Source organism: Dermacentor silvarum, chromosome 11, assembly GCF_013339745.2.
Source record: "Dermacentor silvarum isolate Dsil-2018 chromosome 11, BIME_Dsil_1.4, whole genome shotgun sequence".
Classification (NCBI taxonomy): domain Eukaryota; kingdom Metazoa; phylum Arthropoda; class Arachnida; order Ixodida; family Ixodidae; genus Dermacentor; species Dermacentor silvarum.
The window spans coordinates 29,162,022-29,173,597 of record NC_051164.1 but is presented as its reverse complement, the minus strand read 5'-3'; the positions used below and the strand labels follow the sequence as shown (position 1 = coordinate 29,173,597).

Below are 11,576 nucleotides of genomic sequence, written 5' to 3'. Positions count from 1 at the left end.
CTGACCAGGTCTCTTATGCACCAGGCTGAGGGTTATGAGTCAGCAGCGTATGACTGCCAGTGATTAGTACTCAGTTGGTGCTATTCTAGCATTGAAAAGTGGAGGTAGGCAGTAATTTCGCAGCCATGTGGCATTTTGGTGCAGTTCTTGGTGCAGCCCAAAAATTGCAACACTGATGCCCATGGTTGAAGATCTTAGCTTTGAGACTACACGGTGGTTCTGACATAAAAAAAAAAATTTCATTTAATAAGTGCCAGTAATCGGAACTGTGTAGGTTTGCAGTTTTCAGTATGTTGGCATCGCAGTCCTGTTTTAGAGCCCCTTCAGCCACGTTCACCGGTTTTTTGCAGCTCATATTAAATGCAACTGTAATACAAGCTGTGGCCTAAAAATTAACTAGAATAGTCAACTAGTCTTGTGGCACTGGCCTTTATACACATCTGTGAGAGGCATTCAGGATAACATTAACAAACTAGCTTAATATTTTTAACCAGGGAACAACGTCGTGTTTACGACCTATGCACCAGCGCGCCTTGTGCTATCTCAGAGCGAACAAAGTTTCTGGCTGACTACAATGAGTTGGTGTGTTGGGCGGGTCAGCCTGCAGAGCACAAGGCATCGCTTATTTGCAAAAGCACAATGTGGCTACAAAAGGGAAGAGGTTGTCCCCCTTAAAAGTAAATTGTGCTCCTTAGCCCAGCTGCATCTGGTGCTTATATTTATTCATTTTAAATTTTTTTACTTTTTCAGTTTTCACAGGCTGTGAGGTGGAGTATAATATGTGAGGGGGGTTAGAAAAGGCTAAGCATAATGAAAAGGAGCCGAAGTAGCTCGTTACATAAGATTCAGCAGTATGAAAAAATCAAATGTTATACATTAGTTAGCAGTAGAAGTCACAGTTTGCTTACACATTGTTATGCTGGTGTAAATCAACTGTGTAAATGCACATGCAATCCTTGCAGGAGAGTATTACGTGTCATATATGAACAATGTATCAAGGAAATTACGGACCATGGCCTTCTCATTCGCATGCAGATACCACGACAAGTACAATGCATTGAACATTAGGTTAAATGAACTGCTTAGTTCATACGTAAAAGTCGCAGGATTAAGTCACGATTCAAAATCTACTATTCAGTATTCGCGCACTCCGACACTAAACTGAGTTTCATCTCTCTGTGTGTGCCTTCATTAAAACTTTACGCTTGCTCCAAACAAAGGAGTAAGTGCTCCGAAAGCAGATTTTGCTTGCTCCAGTGGTTGCTCCAAAATGCTGGAGGGCATTCCCACCACCAGACCTGCAACCAGGGGGAGATAGGGGGTCCTGAGCTCCCTGAAATTATTGCTGCGGCGATATACTTCTCAGCACAACTTACATATGCTATGTCATTATATGTACATGTAAATATATGCACTATATGTATTAAATGTCTATGCTGTCGTATGTCAGCAATGTGCTTGATTCACACGCAAGTAATAGTGAATAGTGAATGGAAATTCTCAAAATGGTCCCTAGTTTTCTCCGCAAAACCCTTCCCAAAAATAATTCCCGGGTACAGCCCTGCCCACCACTGATAATGTTTGCAATTCTGTTGGAAAGATCATTCCAATATGCGATAACTTGTAGCAGGGTGGATGAGTGAAATGCGTTTATTTTACACGTTTGACTTTGGTTAAGTGAAACCAAGCAGAAAAACTTAACGTTGCAGACGAACTGCTTGATGGACACGGCTGAGCCGGACGTTGCAATGCCAGACAAGAAGGCACCCACAGCGACACTGCGACGCGTGGACTGGCTGCACTTTGTGCGCACGCTGCATCTGGAGCTGTTCCTGTTTGTGTACGCCGTGTCGTACTCCATGCGGCTCGTCATGACCCAGGACCTGCTGCTGACCAAAGCCTGTCTGCAGCGGTACAGCATCAATGCCACAGCGTGCCGCAACCTCTCCTGGAATGTGACCATCAAGGACGATGTCACCCGGTGCGTGTGGCTTCCATCTGGAGCATGAAATGATGCTCATAGCTACACCCAGTTTCGCACGTTGCAGGCTACGCTGCAAAGGCTTCTTTGACTGCTCAAATGTTTGACTAAAATAGGGTGTGTTACATATAAAAAAATTATATAGATATCTATACATATGTCATTTAATAGTCACAACCATATTAACCCAACAGGTAATGAATGAAAGCATAGCAGAAGTTATGTGTACTTTTAATTGAAGTGTAGAAACGATAAGTTAAAAGGGAACCTGAACCACCTCTCGGGCTTCGTGAAAAAATGTCTTCCGTGGATAGCATATGCTGCTGTGACCATCTCAGCAAAATTTTGCAGTCGTTTGCGGCACGTGGACCTCACGAGCGAAGCATGAAGTCACATTTCTCTCAAAAACCCTTGTTTCAAACGATGCCTTCTCCTCACCCACCTCGAAGCTGCCAGCGGCTTGCATGTGTCTCCATGTGCAAGATTCCCATAGACGGCTGCTATTGGCTGATTGCTGACATCAATCAAGATGGGTGTTTGGATCAGTCCGCTTCTTCCTACTGTTACTGTGTATATTTATTGATGCAGTTTAATAAGCAGGCTGAAGTAAGTGAAAATCTGCTTTCGAATTTCTATAATAATTACGTACTTCTGGGAGAAGCCGACTGCTCATGCTTGGTCGCAGCTGCCAGCATAGAAACTTTTGCCGTCCTGCTTATTGGTGTCGTAGCCATTGGGTTTCGCCTGTTTTGATGAGTTTTGAACACTTAACTAGCCTAGAACCACACGAACTTGAGGTCAGACCACACGTACGCTTGGCAGCGCGCGCTCTCGCCTGGCTGCTCCTGGCTAGACGCCGTGGCAGACACCGCTTTGTCAGCTATTGACAGTGCTTCAATATGCACAAGTCGGATGTATCCATGTATCACCACTGGTAGCGCTGTGTTGCAGGACGGCAGAAAACTAGGTGGGCTCATGAAGTTAGGAAATTTGCAGGCGCAAGTTGGAATCAGCTAGCGCAAGACAGGGGTAATTGGAGATCACAGGGAGAGGCCTTCGTCCTGCAGTGGGCATAAATATAAGCTGATGATAATGATGATTATGTGAGTAAATTTGGTAGTATGTCGCATACTGGCAGCGCAAATGCGGCTAAATAATGTGTGACTTGACGTAACCTTACGCAACCTTACGCCTACAAGTTCTTAAAAAATTTAAATTATGGGGTTTAACGTGCCAGAATCACCACCTGATTTTGAGGCACGCCGTAGTGAGGGACTCTGGAATAGTTTGGACCACCTGGCGTTCCTTAACGTGCACCTAAATTTAAGTACACGAGTGTTTTCGCATTGCGCCTCCATTGAAATGCAGCTTCCGTGGCCGGGATTTGATCCCACGACCTCGTGCTTAGCAGCCCAACACCATAGCTACTAAGAAACCACTGCGGGTGCCCACAAGTTCTACTGGTAATATATGAAGTCCTTATTCTCTAGGAAAAGCGTCTTAGATCAAAAACAACAGTACTGTGAAATGCGTGGAGTAAGACGTTTACGACCGCGGCACTTGGCGTAGCGTCTCCAGTACTGCCTGTTAAGTATGAAACGAAGTACAGTAGACTTTCGTGAGTTCAACTCTGGCTCATTGATTTTTTTTTTGTTATTTTTGTGGCGGGCTAGTGTTCCCGTTACACAAAAGTTGTCACCCTCTGTTCCGTGTCTGCCGAGGGTATAATAGCTGCACTCGAGGATATCTTTGCCAGGCATAGCATTCCAGTCTTAGTGCTTAGTGACAATGGCACTCACTTGGCCTGCAGAGCCTTGCAGAACTTCACAAAAAGCTATGGTTTCAAGCATACTACCAGCAGTCCCTGCTTTCCCCAGTATAATGGCGAACAAGAATGCATGGTCTCCACAATCAGTGACTTGCCGCGGAAAGCCCAAGACCAGTTCTTGGCACTGCTGGCATAATGAAGCACCCCTGCAAGGTCTGGTTACAGTCCCGCACAACTTCTCGGGGGTTGCTCTTTTACGATGGAGAATCAGAAAGTCTTTGCCCCTATTTTTTATTAGCCAAAATAAAATACATACAGGTAATTACAAATATACGTACTATTCTACGTACCTTACGCTATTTTTCCACATAGTCCCCACACCGATTCAGACATTTGTCCCATTGGAGCACTAAATTTGAAATGCCCCTATGGTAGAATTTATCTGGCTGACTGTGGAACCACCGCTCATTGTCATGCAAGTCTTCACGGCCTTTTGCGAACTCACAACACCACCACCTCACACTTGTGAAAGCGAGACACCTTTCCCCATACTGTGGGCTGCATTTCCCTGTGGATTTCGATGGGCGTTCATCCCTTGCTCCATAGAAAACGAATCACACTTCGTTACTTGTACACCGTAGACATGTGAAGCACAACCGCCATGTTCAACAACTGACAGCCGTGCCGTATCGCGGAGCTACTGGCAGATAAGGTCGCGCCAGTCCAAGAAAGGTCCACTGCTGAGAATGGATATGTTAGCTTCACAATTACAGACGCAATTTGGCAAAAAAAAAAAAAAAAATAGGGGCAAAGACTTTCTGATTTGCCCTTGTAGAAGCTGCGTTGCTTTTCCCAAGGCAAGATTATATCCAGATTGTCCGCAAGTTGCAAACTTCAAGGACTGTGACACAACCAAAAGGCATTCATAGGTGCAGGATTTTAACAGATGCCATTGCTACGGGGAAAGGGACTTTTCACTATAACGGCAACAGATGGCTCGCCCATTCTGTTGCAGAAAATTTTTTTTTTAATTGGCTTTATTTTGAACAAAAGAGGCAATCACGCAGGGCAATAAACTGAAATCAAGAGTGGGACATAATTCCATTTAGTAAAGTCAATGTTTCGCCTCACACATGGGGGCCTTGTTCACAAAGTCTTGTTTTGTTCCATCAGGATATTAAACTGAGCCCACAGCCAAATGCTATCTCTGTGCAAAATTTAGCAGAGAACAGCCAGAGGTTTAGCTGTATGAGCTGGGTACATCTGGCGCTCTTATTTATGCAATGCTCCTGCTGCATTTTTATGTGCATTGTCATAGTGTACTTGCCGAAGTGTGGGCAGAAAATGCAGTGCCATGCAAGTGACAGTGAAGCGAAGGTAGAGCGCAGGACAGTGTACAAGATGAGCCTGACGGAGAACTGTCAGTGTTTGTCAGTCCCAAAGCAAGTATTATCAGCTTGGCTGTGCACAGTGGCCATCGCATAGTGTTGGAATGCTGGGCTTGAAATGCTTGGTTGTTGGTTCGATACTGAGTGCTCCGGTGCCGACATTCTTTTCTTTGTCACATTGCATCACGACTGAAACACAGTGGGACAAATGAATTAGAATGTTTGGTGCTTGTGTGGGCTCTGTTCTCAGTGTGCTGTCTGTTTTTGACGCCATTAAAGGTAATGTACAAGGTCCCTTTAATTTGCCTGCACCACTGAACCATTTCATGGCAGGACACAAGAAGGTAAGAAATTGTGCAGCTCGATCTCAACGGTGCAGGCACAACCTGAGATTCAAAACGAATGCCGAAGTGCATATGTGGTGCAGGCGTTCACCTAATATAAGTCATCTGTGTCAGTTTCAGAGGTCCCAAAACCGGTATAGTCGGCTTCCGAGCCATAAACACACCCTGCGTTGCGTAGACACAGCAGACACATGTAAGCAACGTTTCAACAGCGCTTATGCCAGTGTGCTGCGTCATCTGCTTCTCTGCTGCTTCACACCTGCATGTCTGCACCAAGTCGGCAGACTTGGTGCAGTAGGGAGGGCGCAAGAAAATTGTGAACCAGCCCTGCACATCTCCTGCACCTCTTGAAATGAATAGCATGGTTCAGAGGGCGCCATTGTTGCACCTGTGAAACGAATGGCAGGATCAGGTTTGGTTCAGGTGGTGCAGGCGAATCAAACAGACCTATAGTTTGGCCCATAACTGCAGTGAAGGTTGTGCCGGCAAAGCGTTACTTTAGGTCATCCGAGCAGACGTCGTCTGAAGCTCTTGAACTCTTTCTGGCCTTTCTTGCAGGTATGCCAACGTCCACAATTTGGCCCTGTTCCTTATTCAATTCGTGCCAGCCGGCCTTCTCTCCATCTTCGTCAGCCCCTGGAGTGACCGGTACGGCCACAAGATACCGCTGCTCATTGCCACGGCCGGTGGCATCCTGCAGGACCTAACCACACTGTTCACCGTGATGTCCATCAGCGCGCCGCTGTACGCCACTGTGCTCTGTGCCATTCCAAATGGTTTTAGTGGCGGCCTTGTGTCAGTGTGTGCTTCTGTCTACAGCAATGGCACACGGACAGCCTCAGCTGAACTAAAGACAGTGCGTTTCGCTTGCATCATGACAGCACTGACGTTGGGCTTTCAGCTGGGACTGTTTGTCGGCGGCCAGGTTTTCCGCGCGGCGGGAGGCAACTACACAGCGATCTACGTGACGTCTGCCGTCCTGCTGGCGGTCATGTTTGTGTGGATTGGGTGGACAGTGCCGTTCAGTAGCCAGCTTCACCGGACAAGCAGACGGGAGCTTCTGCGGGACCTGATGCGACTAGACAACTTGCGCGAGGGCAGCCGGGCGGTGTTTCGGCCACGACCGGGCTTCAACCGGGCCAAGCTGCTCCTGCTCATGATCTCCATCTGGTTCATTCTCTTCAACAGTGAGAGTGAGTGCCTTCAAAGCCTTCTTTTGGGCAATCGATTTCATTAGACCCACCACACATCATTTAATCTAATGTGCCAATGATAAAAATTACTTCGGTAGACTTCCATTTATTCAATTCCAGTTAACTCGAACCTCGTTATAACGAATTTGAAAGGGGAGCCGAAATTACTCCGTTATATCCGTTATTGCCATTTACTACAATATATGCCCAATAGGGTGCAGAATTATAATCATGGAAATAAGAAAACGGCGTTGCAGCACGCAGAACCACTACACGGTCACGCATGCGATAAAATTTGAATAAAAGAACAGAATAATCTTCAGCGTGTGTAACACGTACGCGACCTCTTAGCACCTGACGCGACAGCCTTTAGATAGCTGCCTTCAGTCCCATTGTGACGGTCTTTTGCGCTCGCTTTCCACATGGCTCGTCGCGGTCGAGCAGCATGTATGTGGCACACAACACAGCGCTCGGCTGTGTGATCGAGGAGGCAAGCGAACTTTGTCGTGCTGGCGTGGCTCGGCCGGTTCGTGGCCTCCGAGATCGCACCGGTGCCAATGCGATTTTGGATACCACGCCCAGCTGCCAGGATGTGCGGCATGCCGTAGGCAGAGGGAGAAGGGAATGCACGTCCTAGACGTGACCACCGAAATTGCGCCGAGGAAATCTCGAGGGCCAGGCCCAGCTGCGGCTGCCTGCGCGGCCTACCGTAGAGAGAGAGAGAAGTGATCGCGCTGCTAATTTTTTGCACTGCCGCGACTCGTGCAGGCTTGTGCATGACCCACGAGATTGTGCCGAGGAGATCTTGGAGGCCATGCCCAGCTGTGCCTGCCTGCGTGGTGCGCCACGCAGTAGAACTGAATGCACTAATCTTAATCGTTTGCACAATCACATGTAACGTCCAGCGTGGCGGTGGTGCGGCTCACGCAGCCAGGAACCCACAAGGGGGAGAGGAGAGGTCAGTGGAGAAGCGCGATAGTGAGCTGCTGCTTGTGCGCAGGTGCGCAGCTACGCTCGGCTACAGTAACGCGGCATTGAGAAAGACCAGTGGTGCTCGATGGCGTAGTCAACACGGGGACATGGGAATTTTCAAATGTTGCGTCAAATGAATGCCGAACCCCGCGAAAAGAGATGTACTCGGCGCGCAACGGTCAAGTATTTTTGGTTTCAGGGATGAATCTAGTTCGTTACATCTATTGGCAGGACAATTTCACTCCGTTAAAATGAGGTTTAAATACATGGATCTCTATGGATTTCAAGGAGAATTTCATTTACTTCATTATATCCATTATTTCGTTATATCCTGTTTCGCTATAACGAGGTTCAAGTGTAATTCAACTTTTCGGTCAATTCAGTCCTGACAAAATGTCCTAGCCACCACTTATACATTTCACAGGCGAAAACTTATTTCGATCCTGGAATTGGCTCTTGCCACATAATTTTAAATTGACTGATCAGCACCATGTACCAGATCATTATTGTGATTCCATTCGTGACCCGAATAGTGGCAGCGTTTGCCTTGTTGATGTTGGGAGACAGTGAATGCATCTGCCACCGAAAATGCTGATTTTCGACCTGCCTTTGGCACGTCGTCATGGGAAAACACCTCACAGTGAATGATAACTTATTTACCCGATTCTGATGCACACCTTTTTTCTTTTTTCTTTTTTGCAAGAAGGTGGGTCTAAAATGGCCGCAGGTTGTAAAGTTGTATATGAAATAAAGAAACACATTTACGGCACTGGCAATCACCTATTGTAAGAGCCAATGTCATCGCCACTGTCATCACAAAATGGAGACGGAACAATTTTTTGTTAGGTTTGGTGACGAGGGTGTGCCACTTTCATAACGAAAGCTCATTCAGAAGATAAATTATTTTGCATGCAAAGCTAAAGCAACTGAGCCTTTTCACATGTTTTTGGAAGGTCGAAGTGTTGTGTACGTTGGAGGGCAGATTGGCAAAGTGTTTTGTCTAGTCGGTGGCCACCATCCTGTTCGGGATGGTTGCAAAATCGTTAAAGAAATGTCAAATACCAAATGTTGTGGACTGGACAAGAGCTGTGGACTGGACTGGAGCCCACAGCGGTAAAGGGCTGAGAGAGACTCCATAGACCAACTTAAATTTCCATCCAGTGAAGGCAAACTTTGCAGGCTTCATCTTTTCCTGATTGCCAGAAATAGAGGCATGGTATACTTCTGTTATAAGATATACAGGCAAACCTCTATATAATAAAGTTGAACTTGCAGCGGAAAACTTAGTTAAATTGCAAATTTTGTTAATTTGAGGTTTTAAAGTTTCATCAGTAAAAACAACTGCATAAATTCCCACAGCATTCCTGGTGGATAGTATCTTGTCAATAAGCAGTTACAGTTAAACCTGCTTATAACGAACCTCCATATAACGAATTCCTGGATATAACAAAGTTTTTCGATTCCCCGGCGTTACTCCATAGAAGCACATATATTTGAGACCTCTACGTAACGAAGTGGCAGCGGGAGACCCCCTCGATTTTTCGAATAACGAATTTTCCCCTCCGACCACCTAGAGATTTCGCCCCAAATTTTGTCATTTTTGGGCGAGCAGCAACCGGAAGCACCTTCTCCGCCGCGATGGAATGCGAAGCGAGTGCACGTGTGCGTGCGTGCGTGTGCGAGGCGGCCCTGCATCCTTCGACTCGGCGATCTTGCCGCCGCGGGCGTCACCTTTCCCCCTCCCTTCATTCAAATCTGATCCTGCCGCTTGCTGCAGCTGGCCTAGCCCGCCAAGCTGGCACTCTCTCCTTTTCCAGCTGATCTTGCCGACGCGCTGGTACACGCTGTGGCACATCAGACTCGATGAGCGCGGACACGCGCTGTCAAACGCTGGCGGCGTGTGGAAGCGTCGCAGGAGAAGCGAGCAAAGTGGCCTTCGTGCTGTTGTCTATCGCTTCAACGTAAACTGAGCGCCGAGAACACACAGCACGCAGAAAGCTACGAGCCGCCGACGCACCTACACTGCTAGACTCTGCTCCAACGCAGATCGCTTTCAAGATACGGCCTGCGCGACCGCGCGCCGCTCCGCTATCCCTCCCCACTCGCTCCCTCGCCAGTGCCTCGAGCGCAACGGAAGAAGGCGCGCTTCCTCCCTGCTTTTCTTGCGCGCGCGAGATTTAGACGCGGTCGTCGGCTCCCCTCGCACGTTTTCACTCGCACATACAGCATACGGCGCGCGGCGACTACGTTATCGCCCTTGGACTTTGGGGTACGGCCACGCTAGCGGCAAAAACACGCAGCAAAAACGCGCGTCAGAAACGCGCGCCGAAAGCGGCAGGAATCGGGGGTCTTGCGGCGTGCCGCGCGAAATGGGTTCTGCGGCAAATGCCGCATGCCGCGAGATGAAGAACCAATCAAGGAGCGACGAGGGTGACGTCACGGAGCCATCACAACCAGAACGCCGCCGGTTCGCACCGGGTTTTCAATCGACGATCGTCGTCTATCGCACGAAACAACGAGCGCTCGCGTTGTTGCTCGCCTGTTCGTAGAGCGCGGGAGATCTTATCGCGCTGCCGCGCGGCGAGACGCGCGTGCCACGGTGGCCTCGCGGCAAGGCGCTGACGCGCGGCAACTTGCCGCTCGCTGCATGATGCACGCGTTTTTTGCCGCTAGCGTGGCCGTACCCTTATATACGGAATATCTATGAGCCAAAACCAATTTTAGGGCCACAACGCGTCATGGACACCGTCTTTATATAGCAAATACGGATCTCAAGGGCAATACTTTTGCTGGCGGAAACCGAAAATACGTCATAGGTTGTCGCCCCCGGCACTTTGGGCGACCAATGCCATCGTCAAGCCACCAAGCCAAGCGACATGAAAAGTCAAAATGGCCCGCTCGGGCGGGCGCGGGGTGGCAGTTCGCAACGTATGATGCGGGACCGGTCCCACAGTTGCGACACAACAGCGGGGTTACCAATGCATTGAGTTCTAAGGGAGCTGTGCCGGGACCGGTCGAAATCGACGCAACAGCCGGGAAAACGCAGCCCCCGGGAACGTAACAGCGAGGTTCTACTGCAACACTATACGACGCTACGACGCCATCGTGACGCTCGCTCTTCGTTTCCGATGCCTCGCGCTTGTGCGAAACGACACGCGTCCACGCATCCGGTACCTGGTGCGACATTCCGATGAGTGCTTCGACGAAAACGGAAAACGGGTGCGCGTTAGAATCGAGTAAATACGGTAAACGTTTATTTTTCGAATTTTCATGCCGAACCTGCATATAACGAAATCCTCTTTATAACGAAGTTTTTCAGGGAATTTGTCAATTTCGTTATAGCCAGGTTGAACTGTATAACCAAATCTGAAGAAGGTCAGGCCATAGTAGTGTGGTTATAAGCGCCAGTGTGTGCAAAGCAGATCGCGCCGAGACCAATGCATCGACATGGACTCAACGCCGTACGAGATTTGCATGTGTTGCGCCACGCAGCGCAACACATGCAAATCTTTTTTTTTTTTTTTTGCTCGGATCCCACGGCTGACCACACTTAGTTCCCGCAGCCGGCGCCTACAAATCTAAAACAAGAGTGTAAAAAGATACGGATGAATACGAATATTCATCCTGAGCAAAAAGAAAAAGTCAGTTTCGCCAGAAAGGTGGAGCATTGATGGCGATAGCAAAAAGACAACTACACAAAGTAAGGTTTGTAGTTTTATCATTGTCACGTGTGCTCAGGCAAACACCAACAGATCTTGCTCAATGACCCTGAACTCGCTGACACAGTGTGAGCAAACACCTGGCACCGTGTCTCCTCGCGCGTGGGAACCCAATGCACACCAAGGCAGCAAACGTCTTTGCTTTGCTTTAGCACTTGCCACGGAGAGATTACCTCCAAGATACTGTTTGTAGCCAGCGTATGGATGTGTG

At 48.3% G+C, this 11,576-nt stretch overlaps 1 protein-coding gene across 13 annotated transcripts in view; it reads left to right on the top strand.

Annotated features, from left to right (window-relative positions):
- The first annotated feature begins 1,712 nt into the window (after positions 1-1,712).
- Positions 1,713-11,576, top strand: part of LOC119433885 (uncharacterized) — a 116,474-nt gene continuing 106,610 nt past the window's right edge. For 12 of the 13 annotated variants that reach the window (XR_007464399.1, XR_007464396.1, XR_007464395.1 and 9 more), the window contains exons 1-2: positions 1,713-1,981; positions 6,040-6,674. Coding sequence is in view for 5 of the 13 variants with exons in the window: in XM_049658948.1 (XP_049514905.1) it covers positions 1,722-1,981; positions 6,040-6,674 (895 nt within the window). In the remaining 8 variants the exon portion in view is untranslated. The remainder of the gene's footprint in view (positions 1,982-6,039; positions 6,675-11,576) is intronic. The other variant, XM_049658947.1, reaches the window with a different exon arrangement.